Genomic DNA, 19,458 nt, shown 5'->3' with positions numbered 1-19,458 from the left:
TTTTGCCTTTCTCAGCACTTATTTCCAATCAATAACTCTTTGCGTATTTGACAGGAAATGTGCCATAGATCCAAGTCAAGCGCAAGGCGTAAGTTGTCGTTCGTTGGCTCCTCATCCTTGGCCTTACACACCAGTGACCAACAAGTATCAGGGTGGCGCGGTGGCGCAGCGGTAGAGTTGCTGCCTGACAGCGCCAGAGACCCAGGTTGGACCCTGACTACGGCTGCTTTCTGTATGGAGTTTGGATGTTCTCCCCGTAACCGCGTGGGTTTCCCCCGGGTGCTCCGGTTTCCTCCCACACTCCAAAATCGTGCGGGTTTGTAGGTTAATTGGCTTCGGTAAAAGTTGTAAATTGTCCCTAGTGTTTAGGATAACGTTAGTGTACGGGGATCGCTGGGCGGCGCGACCTCGAGGGGCTGCAGAGCCAGTTTCCGCGCTGTATCTCTAATCCCTAAATTAAACTAAAACTATGTGTCTGATGCAGTTTTGTTTAAGAAGGAACTGCAGATGCTGGAAAATCGAAGGTTCACAAAAATGCTGGAGAAACTCAGCGGGTGCAGCAGCATCTATGGAGCGAAGAAAATAGGCAACGTTTCGGGCCGAAACGTTGCCTATCTTCTTCGCTCCATAGATGCTGCCGCACTCGCTGAGTTTCTCCAGCATTTTTGTATACCTGCCTGATACAGTTTCCAGTAATCCTTTAAGGCATTAGACATGATTTGTTAAAATGAATGAGCCAAAAGACCTGATATCCTGGGTATGCTGCTACATAAGTTTCACATCATTCAAGACCATTGTTATTGATCAGTACTCCACTTCTGGTTTGCTGTAGATTTATTCTATTAGTTTATTAAGGATTTGCTGATGCTCAGCTTATAATTTGAGAGTCAGTGTGTCTTGTGCCAGACGCTATCTAAAGATTTTATGTAGTTTTAGTTTACTTTAGTTTTTGTTTAGTTTAATTTACTGTACTGATACAGCGTGGAAGCAGGCCCTTCGGCCCACCGAGTCCGTGCCAACCACCGATTCCCGCGCACTAACACTACCCTACACACACTAAGGACAATTCACAATTATACCAAGCCAATTAAACCTCCAGGTGGCTCAGCACTTCAACTCCCCTTCCCATTCCCCATCCGACCTCTCTGTCCTGGGTCTCCTCCATGGCCAGAGTGAGCAACACCGGAAATTGGAGGAACAGCACCTCGTATTCCGCTTGGGGAGTCTGCATCCTGCGGGCATGAACATTGAATTCTTCCAATTTTGTTAGCCCTTGCTGTCTCCTCCCATCCCTCAGCCCTCGGGCTCCTCCTCCTCCTCCTTTTTCCTTTTTCCTTCTCCCCGCCACCCCCCATCAGTCTGAAGAAGGGTTTTGACCCGAAACGTTGCCTATTTCCTTCGCTCCATAGATGCTGCTGCACCCGCTGAGTTTCTCCAGCATTTTTGTGTACCTTCGATTTTCCAGCATCTGCAGTTCCTTCTTAAAGAATTAAACCTACAAACCTGTTGGTGTTTGGAATGTGGGGGGAAAACCAGAGATCCCGGAGAAAACCCACGCAGGTCACATGGAGAACGTAAAGCTCCGTAGCACCCATAGTCAGGATCGAACCCAGGTCTCTGGCGCTGTAAGGCAGCAACTCTACCACTGGGCCACTGTGCCGCCCAAGTTTAGTTTGGAGAAACAGCATGGAATGAGGCCATTTGGCCCACCCAGTGCATCCAGACCATCGATCATCCTTATCCCGCATACTCCTTTATTCCCTACACATTTGGGGCAGTTTTACAGAGGGCCAATCAACCTACAAACCCACACGTGTTTGGGATGTGGGAGGAATCGGGAGCGCCTGGAGGAAACCCACTCGGTCGCAGGGAGAACGTGCAACCACCACATAGACAGCACACAAGGTTTGGATCGAACCTGGGGACTCTGGCGCTGTGAGACAGCAGTGCTATCAGCTGAACCACTGTGTTTATGGTGACCACAGTTCTTTCTGCATGTTGTTGGATGGTGAAGATTGGCATCCCTGCTTTGAATCCAACTTGCTTTCTCACTAGTACAGTTTTAAGTGAGGTTTGAACCTCTCCAGTTGTGCCTTGCTTGGGTAGTATCGTTCTGTGTGCGTTGGTGAAGCTTCTCTCTGTTAGAAAGGGAAATGTGACCGACTTTAACCACTGCCTTTATCAGTGGCTCACAATATTGTGACACCTGGTGTCCTGGTTTCATGCTACATGGAGAATGCCTCTGCACAAAGATGGTTTAATGGTACCCAATCTTTGTTTGGTCTTTTGCACCCCTAGTCTAGGAGTATCTAGATGCGTCAAAGCAAGAAACTGCAGATGCTGGTTTACACAAAAGGACACAAAGTATTGGAGTAACTCAAGAATCAAGAGTGTTTTATCGTCACATGTCCCAGATAGAACAAGGAAATTCTTGCTTGCAGCAGCACAACAAAGTATGTAAACATAGTACAACACCAGAGGTCAGGATCTAAGAAGGATTGCTGGATAGTGAGGCAGGATAATGAACCTGCTGCTCTATTGTATGACCAAAAAGATTTGTTATCGACCACTGCCGTCCAGCCACTGCTGGTACATGTTGATAACTGATAGGAGCAGAATTAGGCCATTTGGCCCATCAAGTCTACTCCACCATCCAGTCATGGCTGATCTATCTCTCCCTCCTCACCCCATTCTCCTGACTCCCCCCCCCCCCCCCCCCCCCCCCCCCCCATAACCCTTGACACCCATACTAATCGAGAATCTATCTATCTCTGCCTTAAAAGTATCCATTGACACGGCCTCCACCGTCTTCTGTGGCAACGAATTCCACAGATTCACCACCCTTTGATTAAGGCCAGTTCATTGGCTATATTTAAGAGGGAGTTAGATGTGGCCCTTGTGGCTAAAGGGATCAGTGGGTATGGAGAGAAGGCAGGTGAAGGATACTGAGTTGGATGATCAGGCATGATCAAATTGAATGGCGGTACAGGCTCGAAGGGCCGAATGGCCTACTCCTGCACCTATTTTCTATGAGATTCCTCCTCATTTCCTTCCTAAAGGAAAGTCCTTTTATTCTGGGGCTATGACCTCTGGCCCGAGACTCTCCCATTAGTGAAACCATTCTCTCCACAGCTACTCTATCCAGGCCTTTCACTATTTAGTACTGTAGTGTTTGCTTCTGTGTACTTCTGTGTACTCAACCAAATGGAGGTATTGAAACAGGCTGTGCACCCTATGATTAATATTCATGCCGGCGTTTGGTGACGGATATTGCAGCTCTTCGTCACATAATCATTTCTACATTTTAGCAAAACATCTTTAAAATACTGTCGGAACGGATCACATACAATGAAAGCTGAATGGGTGTAGCCTTGAAAGTATTTGTGAAATTTGGTACGCAATGCACACACTAATATCTCAGGTTTGCATTGATGATTAATATTCATGCCGGCGTTTGGTGACGGATAAGGACAAGGGGTCACAGCTTAAGGATAAGGGGGAAATCCTTTAAAACCGAGATGAGGAGAACTTTTTTCACACGGAGAGTGGTGAATCTCTGGAACTCTCTGCCACAGAGGGTAGTTGAGGCCAGTTCATTGGCTATATTTAAGAGGGAGTTAGATGTGGCCCTTGTGGCCAAGGGGATCAGAGGGTATGGAGAGAAGGCAGGTACGGGATACTGAGTTGGATGATCAGCCATGATCATATTGAATGGCGGTGCAGGCTCGAAGGGCCGAATGGCCTACTCCTGCACCTAATTTCTATGTTTCTATGTTTCTATGATATGAAAAGACCAATAAAGTTGCTGCTGCTTGAAGTACGTTTAATTGAAGTATAACAGAACGATTAGAGAATATGACAAAATAAATCATATTGCTGTTGTAATAACAAATGCTTTACTTGTTCTCTGGGTCACTCTGCAAATAGCGTGCAATTAGCAAATTGCAGGAAGTTGAAATTGGCTGCAAGGTCATCAGCTGGTATCAACCTTGTTGCCATGGAGAGGCAATGATGTGATTTTGTCTTGGACTATTGCAGCCATCGTATAAAAGAGATCCCATAATGTCCTTTGATGGGAAGATCCAGTGACAACAAAAGGAGGATGATACCTATTTGTCAGGATCTTTGATGTGAATGCTGATGTTTCCATGAGCACGTGACCCTCTATATCGTAACAAGGAACAGCAGATGCTGGTTTAGTAATGGCCCTGTCCCACTTAGGAAACCTGAACGGAAACCTCTGGAGACTTTGTGCCCCACCCAAGGTTTCCGTGTGGTTCCCGGAGGTTTTTGTCAGTCTCCCTACCTGCTTCCACCACCTGCAACCTCCGGGAACCACACGGGTGGGGCGCAAAGTCTCCAGGGGTTTCCGTTCAGGTTTCCTAAGTGGGACAGGGGCATTAGGAATTACACAAAATGATGAAGTAACTCAGCGGGTCAGGCAGCATCCCTGGTGAACACGGATAGATTAACTTTTAGATTGTGATCTTTCTACAGACGACGTTTTGGGTCAGGACCCTTCTTCAGACTTGACATTTTATGTCGGGACTCATCTTTAGGCAAAGCATTGTTGTAACTTGTAACTTGTAAGTTCTTTCTAACTGGTCTGTTGAAATCTGGTATCTAAATAGTTACAACCCTTTGTCTGAAGAAGTCCTGACCCGAAACGTCTGGTCTTAAGAAGGGTCGTGACCCGAAATGTCACCTATCCGTGTTCTCCAGGGATGTTGCATGACCCGCATTTTGTTACTCCAGCATTTTTTGTCTTCCCATGTCTTTCTAGATGGTGGAGCTCACAAGCTGGGGAACTGCTCTTGAGGAAGTCCAGGCAACACAATGCACTGTAAATGTATACACTGACCACGCAGCATGCCAGTACCGGACTTACATAATTGTCTTACTTAGAAGACTGGGTGTCGCCAAGAGTGGTTGCCTCGCTGACAGTCTGTCTGTCCCTTCCTGCTTTGGTGTTTGTTTGTTTCTTTGTGTTAAATGTTTGTTTTTAGTGTTCTTTAGCTTGTTTTATGTTCGGGGGGGTGGGAGGAATTTGGGGGTGACTTTTTCTAATCTCTTTCCTCGACGGAGATGCAATGTTTTTCCGTATCGTAACTCTGTCCGCACTGCAGCCTAACATCGAGGAGTTGGCGGGTTTTGCTAGAGACCAACTTCGAGAGCTCCACCGCGGGAGACTGCGGACTTAACATCACGGAGCTTGTCGGGGATCGACTTTGGGGCGCTAGCCGCGGGGAGTGTGTCTTGGTGCCTTTTTTGTAGCATGGCTGTATGGTAATTCAAAGTCTTGAGGAAGATTTGCACCGTGTAGAATCAGCAATTAAGTTTCTGATGGTGGTAAATTGGACTTCTCAATCAGCATGAGAAATACATGATGGCTGGAGTGGAGTAGCAAGTGATTGTAGCTGAAGTTTGATTAATCAAGTAACATGCAAGGAGCAACTTAATCAAGCAAACCATCTCGGGAGTATCCAGCCAACAGGATTTAAAGAGCCACATGATGTTACTTTAAATCATTAGCCACCATCTAAAAGATGGAGGAAATGTGTCGATGTCGAGTGAAATAAGGTTAAGAAATAAGTATATTACTCTTTGGTAGTCCGTTACCCTTTCAGTGGAACTATCATATCCCCGACACTTAATTAACCTGCACTGAACTGTTACATTGCTGGTTGTATATTTAGCTCCATTCTGCTTGCTGCCAGCAGAAGCAACGATCATATGAAGGATTGATAATAGATTGTGAGGATTAAAGCAGACTGTGAAGGATCATGTGGATTGATTCTGCTGATGCTGAAGTTAGACACAAAAAGCCAGAGTAACTCGGTGGGTCAGGCAGCATCTCTAGGAGGAAAGGAATAGGTGACGTTTCGGATCGAGAGGGTCTAAAGAAGGGTCTCGACCTGAAACGTCACCTATTCCTTTTCTCCAGAGATCCTGCCTGACCCGCTAAGTTACTCCAGCTTTTTGTGTCACTCTTCAATATGAAGGATTGTGATGCTGTGAGATCTACCACTGGCGCTGTGAGCCTCCACAGTTCATATAAGTCATAGGAGCAGAATTAGGCCACTCTGCCCCTCAAGTCTACTCCGCCATTCAAACATGGCTGATCTATCTCTCCCTCTCAACCCCATTCTCCTGCCTTCGCCCCATAACCCCTGTCACCTTTACTAATCAGGAATCTGCCAATCTCCACCTTAAAAATACCCCAATTTCTGACCACTACAGCCTTCTGTGACAATGAATTCAACAGATTCACCACCCTCTGACTAAAGAAATTCTTCCATCTCCATTCTAAAGGTATGTCATTTTATTCTGAGGCTTTGTCCTCTGGTCCTAGCTTTTCCCACTAGTGGAAACTGGGAGTTACAGCCTGTTGGGCAACTAACATTGGATGGGGGAGGTAGGCACTTTTATCTTGAAAAATGAAGTGCAAGCTTAACATAGTAATGCAGTGCGATGTGGCCTTCATTTGCTTGACTAACACTGAGTCACATGCGGGCAGCGGAAAGAATGAGCGAGCTATTTAGCGGAAAATCAGAACCTGACTGGATTTGTGTAACGCAGTCAAGATAATTTAATTTTAAATATCAATTTTGTCACAGATGTCAAAAACATTATAATATAACAGAGATCAGTCTAAAGTAATTAAGTTCTTTAAACTTTACTGGAATTAATATATGATTTAGAATCAATTCAATTTAGAATTTGGAATTGGTATTGATTTTTTGTATTATTGTGTACTATATAAGTGTACCATGATACAGTGAAAGGGTTTGCATGCTATCCAGTCAAATCATACTGTACTTGAGTACAATTAAGCCATGTACAAGTACAGGTAGTGCAAAGAGAAAAATACCAGAGTGCAGATTATAGTCTTGCGGCGTTATTGTATTATATTTACAGAGAAGGTGCACATTAAAAAACAAAAGTGCAAGATCTGCCGTGAGGTAGGTTGGAAGATCGGATGTGCACCATTGCTTATGGAAGGACCTGAGGACCTCGGGGAAGAAGCTGTTCCTCAAGCTGGTGGGACAGGCTTTCAAGCTTTTGTATCTTCTACCCAACGGCCGAGAGGAGAAGAGGGAATGACCAAGGGGGAAATGGTCCTTGATTGTGTTGGTTGCTGAGACAGTGTGTGGTGTAGATGGAGTCAATAATTGATTGGGGAGGGGTGGAGGGGGGCTGGTTTGTGTGATAGTCTGGGCTACATCCACAACTCTCAGCAATTTCTTGTGGTCTTGGGCAGAGCTGTTGCCAAAAGAAGCAGTGATGCATCCTGATTTTAAATGATGTGCAAGGCAAGTTGTTTTTTGTACAGAGCCTGTAACATGCTGACTAATAGTGGGGGCAGATGCCACAATGGCACTTAAGAGACTCCTTGATAGGCCCATGGATGTGCATGGAATGGAGGGATAAGGATCATGTGCAGGCAGGTAAGAGATTGTCTTGGCATTATGTTTGATTGATTGAAAACATTTATGGGCCAAAAAGCCTGTTCCTGCCACCTACCGTTCTATGTTCTATGCAATTTTATTTAAGTACCTGTATAATATTTATGAAAATATCTTATCCGTTCCTTCCAAAGTGACTCCACTTTACAATATGTTTTGCTCACTTTTATTTTATGTTGTGGCAATATTCATCCATTATGGTGGCGATTATTGCGGCAATATCTATCTTAGTATTCTGCATGTAGATAACAATTATATCGTTAGGCCTTCCTTCCATCAGAAGACAACTGTTTGTTCTTGAAACCTATGTGTAGTTTCAGGCCCGGTTTCTGAAGCCTGTGCTTCCTGTGTTACAGGTGTTCTCTGGTTGGCACTCATCTCCGAAGTTTTATATATCGTGCTCTTAGTAGTTGGGTTCAGCCTGATGTGCCTGGAGCTCTTCCATTCGAGCAACATGATTGATGGCCTCAAACTGAACGCGTTTGCTGCAGTCTTCACCGTTCTTTCAGGTAAGTCAAATTTCCCTTTTCGAAAACTTCCGTCCAACTAACCAAACCCCAACTCTCCGCCCACAGGCATTCAGGATTTATTTCAGATTCTCTATCAGAAACATCGAATCAATTTTTATATCACTCCCCTGGATAAGAAAAGCATTGCTGAGAATATGGAAAAGAGCAGCAAGATTGTGTGTGAAGGTGAACCACAAACAGAGGTTCGAAGGAATTACTGAGGGAAATTAGGACATGCTAATTTTAAAATGAGGCACTGAGCTAAGTAATTGGTTTTAATTGAATAACAGTTACAAATATAATATCTTAAATCCTAAGTTTTTTTGAAGCTCTTTAAGAAGGCGTACAGTGGCGCAGCAGTATAGTTGTGGCCGTACAGCACCAGAGATCCTGCTTTGATCCCGATAACAGGTGCTGTCTGTATGGAATTTGGGTTTTGGACCGTGTGGGTTTTCCCCAGGTGCTCCGGTTTCCTCCCAAACTCCAAAGACGTACAGGTTTGTAGGTTAATTAGCTTTGTTAAAATTATAAATTGTTTCTAGTGTGTGTAGAATGGTGTTAATGTGGGTCAAAGGGCTTGTTTCTGCGTCGTATCTCTAAGCTAAACTAAATCCCCTTTCTCCGGGTGCTCTGGATTATTCCCACATTCCAAAGACGTGCAGGTTCGTAGGTTAATTGGCTTCTGTAAGTTCCCCTTGGAGGATAAACTAGTGTACAGGGATCGCTGGTTGGCGCAGACTCAGTGAACCAAAGGGCTTGTTTCCACTGTATTTCTAAACTAAACTAAACTAAACTAAACTAATCTTTGTATCCTGCATATGATTACCCTGTCCAGTACCTACTGTGCAAGGATCCCACAAACATTTTCTCCTTGTATGAACACGCGATAATTACTCTCGTTGTGAATCAATAACCTCATGAGCTTCATTCACCTTCAATGCTGCATTGACTAATTTATTTTACATTCATTTCATAATCATATCTCATCTAAAAAATATTTTTCCAATCTTCAGTAAATAGCCAAGATGTGTTTTGAAATGTTAAACATTGTTTCCTAACTCTCATCAGGCACTGCAGTCTGGTATTGATTATTGGGAATTAACAGCAGATATGTTTGGATTGGCCATTAACACCTCATTTAAAATGACGTGAAAAAAATCTTCTCGTCACATTCCTTTATGTCGAACTCCATATCCTGAGACGGTGACCCCTCTTTCTAGATCCCCTAACAGAGGAAAGTCCCTGCCAATGGTCAGTCTGTCAAGCCCAGTCAGAGTTTTATCAGGTTCAATAAGATCTCCTCTCATTCTTCTAAACCCGACTTAATAACAGTGTGATTCCATTTTTTAGTTTAGTTTAGAGAAACAGTGTTAGAACAGTCCCTTCGGCCCACTGAGACTGCACCAACCGGCGATCCCCGCATATTAACACACGCTGGGACAATTTTACATTCCACACCAAGCCAATTAACCTGCAAACCTGTACGGTTCTTTGCAGCGTGAGGTGAAACCGAACATTTCGGAGAAAGCCCACGCAGGTAACGGGAAGAACGTACACACTCCGTACAGACAAGCACCCATAGTTAGGATTGAACCAGGGTCTCTGCCGCTGGTTCTGGTTCTGGTCGATTACTGTGCAAACACCTCATCAGTGGTTATCTCGCACAGGTCGGAGTGAGTAGAGTAGTGACTAAATTTTGATGTGGGCTTTGTTTTACCAAGTTGAGGAGATCTCGTTGCTCAATTCCCTCTGTGAGGCAGTAGCTCTACCGCTGAGCTACCGTGACACCCCTATCTAGTCTGTCCGTCCTCAGGTGAAGCACAATCTCCACGCAGAGAGTGGCTGTTCCTGATACTGCCTCCTTTCAAAGCTGCATCTTCTGTGTAATTCTATAGAGGTCCTTGTAACAGATGGTGGCATTGTGCAGCCTGTATAGCTTCCCTTGTAATACAGCATGTTCTGTGGCTTGCTTTGGATAATAGGGCGGGAGCCTTTCAATTACATTAAAAACATTTGATACAAACAGAAAAATGAAGCAAATTATTCCTGCACTTTAAAACTAATTATCCTAACACGTTAAGATACATGGTGCTGCAGAATTTCACCTTTCCTGCTGCTTCCATTTCATATCAGCCAAGGTTCGAGTCATTGAAATGGTTTGTAACACCAGATAATGATCATTTTTGTTACAGATTTAAATCCCATGTACTTGGTTGACGAACTCCCATGCCTGACATGAGAAGCTGAGGAAAAATAACAGAAGCGAAAATAGCACAGGCTTGAGTAGCAAAGAGAACAGAGGATGGGTTTCTGTGACTGAGGGGTGAATAGATTAGCCACCTCTTCAAAGCTTGCACACCGTCAAAGCATAAAACATAGAGCATAGAACGAGGGCAGCATGGTGGCGCAGAAGTAGGCAAATGCTGCCTTACAGCACCAGTGACCCAAGTTAGATATAGCTCTTTGGGCTAACGGGATATGGGAAGAAAGCAGGAACGGGGTACTGATTTTTGATGATCAGCCATAATCAAAGGTGGGGGGTCATTGTTTTAAATAAGGGTCACCCCTTTAAGATGTAAATTTTTTTCTCTTGGAGAGTAGTGATTCTTTGGCGCTTTCTATCATAGAAACATAGAAACATAGAAATTAGGTGCAGGAGTAGGCCATTCGGCCCTTCGAGCCTGCACCGCCATTCAATAGATCATGGCTGATCATCCAACTCAGTATCCCGTACCTGCCTTCTCTCCATACCCCCTGATCCCCTTAGCCACAAGCCACATCTAACTCCCTCTTAAATATAGCCAATGAAGTGGCCTCAACTACCCTCTGTGGCAGAGAGTTCCAGAGATTCACTACTCTCTGCGTGAAAAAAGTTCTTCTCATCTCGGTTTTAAAGGATTTCCCCTTTATCCTCAAGCTGTGACCCCTTGTCCTCGACTTCCCCAACATCGGGAACAATCTTCCTGCATCTAGCCTGTCCAAACCCTTAAGAATTTTGTAAGTTTCTATAAGATCCCCTCTCAATCTTCTAAATTCTAGAGAGTATAAACCAAGTCTATCCAGTCTTTCTTCATAAGACAGTCCTGACATCCCAGGAATCAGTCTGGTGAACCGTCTCTGCACTCCCTCGATGGCAATCGTAAAGGAAGGTTGCAGCAGAGCCTTTGATTTTATTTTATTGAGGGCAGAGCAAAAGATTCTCGATAAGAAAGAATGGGGATGGGGATGGGGACAGCGGAAGCAGGTCCACTGAGCCACCCTGTTCACCCCGTACACTAGTTCTATTCCACACACTAGAGACAATTTACAAAAGCCAATTAACCTACAAACCTGCACTTCTTTGGAATGTGGGAGGAAACCGGAGCACCCGGAGAAAACCCACCCGGTCACAGGGAGAACATACAAACTCCGTACGGACACACCCATGGCCAGGATTGAACACGGGTCTCTGGCGCTGTAATGCCCCTGTCCCACTTAGGAAACCTGAACGGAAACCTCAGGAGACTTTGCGCCCCACCCAAGGTTTCCGTGCGGTTCCCGGAGGTTGCAGGTGGTTGCCGGAGGTTGCAGGTAGTGGAAGCAGGTAGGGAGACTGGCAAAACCTCCGGGAACCGCACGGAAACCTTGGGTGGGGCGCAAAGTCTCCAGAGGTTTCCGTTCAGGTTTCCTAAGTGGAACAGGGGCGTTAGGCAGCAACTTCAGCACTGAGCCATTGTTCGTATTTAAATTAAAAAATCTATCCGAGAATCAAATACGCCAAAGTAGATATGGGTTTTATAAATCAGCGGTGCGCCCTCATTTTTCAGCAGCAGTTTGTACTGAGCAATTTGCACTAGAAACAGCTGAAAATTCTTTTCACGAAACAGTCAATTAGTGGTATTGTTCAAAAGCAAAGCTCAAAGTCATCAGAATGAATAATGCAATCATGAAAACACACGCAGATGTGTCAACCACCATGAGACTGATACATCTGCTGTCTTACAATGTAATTGAACGCAGAACAAACAGTAATCTTATACTCCTCCTGTACATTGGCTTCTCTAAATGGAAATGAAAGTGAAATATTGCTTATCAGTCCCAAGAGTGCTGGAGGTAGACATGAACTAAATATAGCCGGGCTTTTGGCTGTGGTCCAGTGGAAATCTACAGCAGGCCAGTAGAATGGATCGATAAGGTCAAGCCTCCGAGATGAAAATGCAGATGCCAGAAGCCTGAAACAAACACTGAAATAGCTGGAAGCATTTCACCAACTCAGGGGGCATATGTGGAAGGAGAAACAGGGTTAATCATTTCAGATCAAAGACCCTTGTTCCGCTGACTCAAGTATTTCCAGCAGTTCACCATTCGATCATGGCCGATCTATCTTTCTTTCCTAACCCCATTCTTTAGCCTTCTCCCGCCCATTTATTGGCCACTGATAATGGATCTTGAGAAGGTGATGGTGTGCCACCTTGAACCACTGCAGTTCTTTTGATGGGACACTCCATTACGCTGTTGGGTCAGCAGTCCCAGGATTTAGACACATCGGTGTTAGAAGAGTGCAATATAATTCCAGTTCAGGATGGTCTGCAGCTCGAAGAAGCACCTGCAGAGGGTAGTTACCTCATGTACTTACATTGGTTTTGCTTCTTGGTGATATATATACATATTAATATATATATACATATATATATAGTTATGTACATATGTCTGCATGTGGTGACTGCAGTGCCTTTTGCACATGGATCACACTGCAGCCAGATTTTAGATTTGAGAGATACAGTGGGCCAACATCGCTGAGTCCGCGCCTATCAGCGATCACCCCGTACACTAGTTGTATCCTCCACAGCCGGGACAATTTACAGAAGACTTATCTTGTAGATTGTAAAAGTATTTTAGGCAGTTGGAGCATAAGTGACCAGCAGAAGGATAACCAACCGCCTGACCTCGTCTCTTTATATATATTATATATACAAATGTTAATAATGCAAAGACAATGACAATGCCCCCCAAGTCTAATCTATTTCGGAGCTTATTTGGAGGCTGTAGCGTTTAATAGCCTGAGAGCTGTTGGGAAGAAGCTACTCCTGAACCTGGACCTTAGTTTTCAGGCTCCTGTACCTTCTTCCCGATAACAGGTGAAATGGAGCGTGGCCAAGATGAAATGAGATGCAGCCAGCCCCAATGGGAGATTGCAATTTCAACATCTAGAAGAATTACAGTCAAGAGAGTACAATTTCCCAGACTCCTGCTGTCCACTCCCACCTTCTGATAAATTGCTGCCTTCATTTTGTTTGTTAGTGATGACCTGAATCATCCCCCCTATTGTAATTAGTGAAACACCATTCTGCTCATTAATCACCCCTCGCGACACAGTGGGGTTTTGATTTACTAATTATGTGTTTGTTTGCCCGTTGAAACCAAAGCAGCCCTTGAAAGGTTTAATTTGGAGCAGCTTTCTTTACATGGTTGAAGAGCTCTTCAAGCGTTTTATAATATGACTGCCCTGTCCCACGATACGAGCTCATTCAAGAGCTCTCCCGAGTTAAAAAAAAAATCAAACTCGTGGTAAGCACCGAGAATGAACGTAGTGGGTACATCGGAGCTCGGGGACCTCTCTTAGCTGCTCGTAACGCTAACGGCAGATGCTCGGGAAGACTTGCTAACGGCAGGTAAGCTCGGGAAGACTCGTCTAGATTTTTCAACATGTTGAAAAATGTCCACGAGAGCCCCGAGTACCGACGAGCGGCCATTACCGTAAATCTCCGAGTTTGAATCAGGGCAAACTCGGGAGAGCTCTTGGAATGAACTCGTACCGTGGGACAGGACCATTATTAACTCCGTTTTTGACCAACATGTATCACCTCCAAAAGCTGTGGAGATAAAATCTGAAGAAGGGTCTCGACCCGAAACATCCCCTGTCCATGTTCTCCGGAGATGCTGCCTGACCCACTGAGTTACTCCAATGCTCTGTATCTTTCTTTGAAATAAAACCCTGACGTGATGGTGCAAAAAAAAAACCCAACTGTTGGGAGATGCTGTTTAGAAATACAGCATGGATACAAACCCTTCAGCCCACTGAGTCCGTGCCGACCATCATTCATCTGCGCACTCTAGTTCTATGTTATTCCACTTTCACATCCACTCCCTATACACTGGGGGCAATTTACAGAGGCCAATTAACCTACTAACCCGCACATCTTTGGGATGTGGGAGGAAAGCAGAGCACCTGGAGGAAGCCAATGTGTCACAGGGAGAATGTGCAAACTCCACACAGAGAGCACGCAAGATCAGGATCGAGCCCGGGTCTCTGGTGCTGCGAGGCAGCAGCTTTACCAACTGGGCCCCACTTGCACCACACTGTTACAATCACAATTGTTGAGATTCATGAAATATTTCTCTAATTATCCCAAACTGACCATGAGGGACTAAGGCAAATATTAGTTCATTTAAATTTTCCGTTTGAAAGCGATTAAATTAAATCTGAAATTTGGAGCTTAAATAAATAAAGGCAATTATCTTCATATGAAGGGAAGATTGCCTTAGCAGAGTTTCTCAATCTAATAAGACAATCTCTCCTTCATATGGAGGTAATTGCCTCTATTTACTTAAGACCCAAATTTCAGATTTAAGTTAATCGCTCTCAAACTCAATACTGAAATGAACTAACATTTACCTTAGTCCCTTAGGGTCAGTTCATGTCTATTGAGATCTTGAGCCCAGATCCAAGAGAGTCAAAAGTATTTAATTACATGCACAGAAAACAGAATAATAAAAATCTTACTTGCAGTAACTTCACAGGCCTGTGAATGCAATACATGCAGATAAAGGGACTGAAGTTTAGGGGTAACATGAGGGGGGACTTCTTTACTCAGAGAGTGGTAGCTGTGTGGAATGAGCTTCCAGTGAAGGTGGTGGAGGCAGGTTTGTTTTTATCATTTAAAAATAAATTGGATAGTTATATGGATGGGAAGGGAATGGAGGGTTATGGTCTGAGCGCAGGTATATGGGACTAGGGGAGATTATGTGTTCGGCACGGACTAGAAGGGTCAAGATGGCCTGTTTCCGTGCTATAATTGTTATATGGTTATATGGTTATATGGTTAAATGTAATAAAAATAAAACACAATAAATTAATAACCATAATCTTCTTGTCGAGTCCACACACATGACTTTGGGGTTTCCGTTGTCCAAGAGCCTAACCTGTTCCTGGGGAAGAATCTATTCTTGAAGCTGGTGGTCACAGTTTTTAGGCTCCTGTACCTTCTTCCTGATGCTGAACCAGGCGTAATGCAACCAGTCAAGAAGCACTCTGTGCATCAGGTCAAACCTGGCACAGGATGTTCAGTCATAGAAACATAGAAAACGGTGCAGGAGGAGGCTATTCGGACCATCGGGCCAGCACCGGCATTCAATATGATCATGGCCCCCATATCCCTTGATTCCATTAGCCCTAAGAGCTATATCTAACCCTCTCTTGAAAACATCCAGTGAATTGGCCTCCACTGCCTTCTGTGGCAGAGAATTCCACAGATTCACAACTCTCTGGGTGAAAAGGTTATTTCTCATCTCAGTCCTAAATGACCTATCCCTTATTCTTAAACTGTGATCCCTGGTTCAGGTCTCCAACATTGGGAACACTTTTCCTGCATCTATCCTGTCCAGTCCCAATGTTTTTATAAGAGTCCCTCTCATCCTTCTAAATTCCAGTGAATACAAGCGCATTCTTTCATCATATGTCAGTCCCGCCATCCCGGGAATTAATCACATAAAATACCTCACCTTGATGCTTCAGTATAGCATGGATACAAACTGATCATTTATATCAAAGTAAAGATTGCTTCCAGAAGAAAATATTGGTTCACCATGTTGACCATGAGACCAGCAACGTTTGAAAAATAGGACCAACCTATTGGACATGATGATGCATCAAAAAAAGGGGAATTAAAAATAAAGGGGCATATGTTTAAGTAGAGAGGGCCAAGCTTTAAAATGAACCTGCGGGGCAACTTTTTCACTCAGAGTGTGGTGGGTGTACAGAACATGCTGCCAGTGGAGGTCGTTGAAGCAGGTATTATAATAGTATATAAAAGACACTTGGACAGGTACATGGATAGGAAAGGTTTGGAGAGATATGGGTCAAACACAGGCAAATGGGCTGGCTTAGATGGTGGGCATGGAAGAGTTGGGCCGAAGGGCCTGTTCCCATGCTGTATCTACATGAGGATACAGCCCTCACGAACTGAAGATGCCACAGGAAAGATGTTCTGTGTACTGCTTAGATGATAAGGATGAGATTAAATTGAGGTACCAATGCAGGGGAAAAAGGCCATCATACAACAGCTTGGTGTACTTTAAATCTCTCCCCGCATGCATTGACCTCGGGATTATCTGGGACATGTCAAGCGATGCGCGTGCAATCATTTATACCTTGTACTCAAAGATACAGGAAACTCTGATGCAGAAATCGACACACAGGTCAGCAGCTTAGTGACATTCACAAGTTGAAAACTCCCACGATACAGATGGTTTATTTAGTTTTGTTTGGACTAGAGATACAGCACGGAAACAGGCCCTTCGGCCCACCGGGTTTTTGCCGACCCGCAATCCGCGCACACTAACACCATTCTCCACACACTAGGGACAATTTACAATTTTGCAAAGCCAATTAGCCTACAAACCTGCACGTCTTTGGAGTGTGGGAGGTCACGGGGAGAACGTACAAACTCCGTGCAGACAAAACACCCGTAGTCGGGATCAAACCCGGGTCTCTGGCGCCGTGAGGCAGCAACTCTACCGCTGCGCCACCGTGCCGCTCGAATGTGGCCTAATGACTGAAAGTATTATATGCGTCCAAATACACTCCGTCGTATTTTACAAACTGGTGTTAAATGTTCTTTTTTGCTGATTTTGCTGTGTGTGCTTTTACCTCTTGATATTTAGGACTTCTAGGAATGGTGGCTCATGTGATGTACACGCAGGTGTTCCAGGTGACAGTGAGTCTTGGACCTGAGGACTGGAGACCACACTCCTGGGACTATGGGTGGTCATTCTGGTATGAAGCTCCTCTTTTGTTTCACATCATTTTTTCAGGCTCAAAATGCTCCTTTTCCGAAATATACACACCATGTAATGATGGGAATTAATGCCACTGCTTTTCAGTCATGGTAAATTTTTATTGACTTTCATAACTCCTTCCCTTTGGAAAACATTCAATTCCTCGTTAACCATTGGGGGCTGTTATACCTCACGCTGCCTCGGCAAGGCCAGCAACATAATCAAGGACCAGTCTCACCCTGGCCAGTCTTTCTTTTCTCCTCAGGCTAAAGATGTAGAGGTGTGAAAACGCACACCTCCAGATTCAGGAACAGTTTCTTCCCAGCTGTATCACGCTACTGAACCATCCTACCGCAGCTAGAGAGCGGTCCTGGACTACTATCTACCTCAATGGTGACCCTTGGACTATCTTTGAACGGACTTTGACACAAAAAGCAGGAGTAACTCAACGGGTCAGTCAGCATTTCTGGAGAGAAGGAATAGGTGAGGTTTCAGGTCGAGACCGTCTGAAGAAGGGTCTCGACCAGAAATGTCACATATTCCTTTTCTCCACAGATTCTGTCTGACCTGCTGAGTTATTCCAGCTTTTTTTCGTCTATCTTCAGGTTTAACCAAGCTTCTGCAGTTCCTTCCTAATCATTTGGCTTTACATGAATAGCTCGATTGTAATCAGGTTTTGTCTTTCCACTGACTGGTTAGCATGCAGCAAAAGCTTTTCACTGTACCTCAGTACACGTGACAATAAACTAAACTGAAAATGAACGGAATAAAGAGACAGCACGGTGGCGCAGTGGTAGAGTTGCTGCCTTACAGCGAATGCAGCGCCGGAGAACTGGGTTCGATCCCGATTACGGGTGCTGTCTGTACGGAGTTTGCATGTTCTCCCCGTGACCAGTGTGGGTTTTCTCCAAGATCTTCGGTTTCCTTCCACATTCCAAAGACGTACAGGTTTGTAGGTTAATTGGCTTGGTAAATGTAACAATTGTCCCTAGTGGGCGTAGGTTGGTGATAATGTGCGGGGATCGCTGGTTGGCGCGGACCAGGGCGGTGCCGAAGGGCCTGTTTCCGTGCTGTATCTCTAAACTAAACTAAATTAAACCCCTGGTACACAAAAAAACTGGAGAAACTCAGCGGGTGCAGCAGCATCTATGGAGCGAAGGAAAAAGGCAACGTTTAGGGCCGAAACCCTTCTTCAGACTGATCGGGGGTGGGGAGAAGAAAGGAAAAAGGAGGAGGAGCTCGAAGGCTGGGGGATGGGAGGAGACAGCAGGAGGGCTGAGGAAGGGAAGGAGACAGCAAGGACTAACACAATTGGGAGAATTCAAGAAGAGTAAGTAACCTGCTGGGTTAACTTACTCCTGACTGGTTATACACTACAAACATAATTCATAATATTAAGATTGCAGAGGGAATATTGTTTATATATAAACCTAGGCCATAATTTTGTAATAGACGTAGTTTAGAACATTTCATGTTTCAGTGGATATAAGATTGGCCTTTTGTGTATCTCATTCGTCCTGCAGCCAAGTACACAGTGGTACTTATTTACACATTCACATTTACAGCGAGCATCTCCCAATCATTCTTATTTACTCTCGTGGCACATTTATTGCTCATCACTATCTCTTACGCACATGACATCCGTGCATGCAATACTCCATTGTAAAATTATCATATTAGTCACGGCACATGTGTACCTCCCTTTAAACGATTAAAGGATCTAAAGGGTCTGAGGAAATGTGATAATAGCCACTGCTAAAATAGAAATGGCTTTCTCTCGTTCATTTAATTACACAACTGCACAGGTCACAGATTGAATTGTCCTCTAACGATAACTATAACGTTGCAGAGACTTGTTTTTATCCACTTGGGTTACTGTGAATGACAAAATAAACATTTGTTATCAGGGCCAGCTTCTGCAAAAGGTCCTGGTTTTAATGGGGATGATGAGCCATGAGGCAGGCAGCAGACTAGAGGTCAGAGGATTGAGAGTGTCATAGTGTCTGGGCCTGTTACGACAATTATCCCAAATTAACCTGAATCTCTGCCTGACCCTCAGTGAATCTATGGAATTAATTGCCACAGAAGGCTGTGGGGGCCAAGTCAATGGATATTTTTAAGGCAGAGATATATAGATTTGTGATTGGGGCGGGTGTCAGGGGTTATAGAGAGAAGTCAGGAGAATGGGGTTGAGAGGGTGAGATAGATCAGGCATGATTGAATGGCAGGGTAAACATGATGGGCCGAATGGCCTAATTCTGCTCCTATCACTTATGACCATATGAATTTATGAGTCAAATACCCATCTGTTGTTGTTGGGAGGGCTGTAGGGCCTGTTTCCATGCAATATCTATAAAGTAAAGGCTAAGGTCTAATTACTGATGGAATTCAATACTACTGACCACTGTCACACAGCAGCTGAAATAAACAACGCTTTCAAATTGATA

The 19,458-nt window shown here is 44.5% G+C and overlaps 1 protein-coding gene across 1 annotated transcript in view; it reads left to right on the top strand.

Annotated features, from left to right (window-relative positions):
- Positions 1–19,458, top strand: part of gsg1l (gsg1-like) — a 133,895-nt gene that overhangs the window by 92,241 nt on the left and 22,196 nt on the right. The window contains exons 4-5 of the mRNA XM_055651222.1: positions 7,823–7,975; positions 16,898–17,009. Coding sequence (XP_055507197.1) covers positions 7,823–7,975; positions 16,898–17,009 — 265 coding nt within the window. The remainder of the gene's footprint in view (positions 1–7,822; positions 7,976–16,897; positions 17,010–19,458) is intronic.

Source organism: Leucoraja erinacea, chromosome 20, assembly GCF_028641065.1.
Source record: "Leucoraja erinacea ecotype New England chromosome 20, Leri_hhj_1, whole genome shotgun sequence".
Taxonomy (NCBI): domain Eukaryota; kingdom Metazoa; phylum Chordata; class Chondrichthyes; order Rajiformes; family Rajidae; genus Leucoraja; species Leucoraja erinaceus.
Note: the sequence above shows the minus strand (reverse complement) of the source record. Positions and strands in the feature narration are given on the sequence as shown.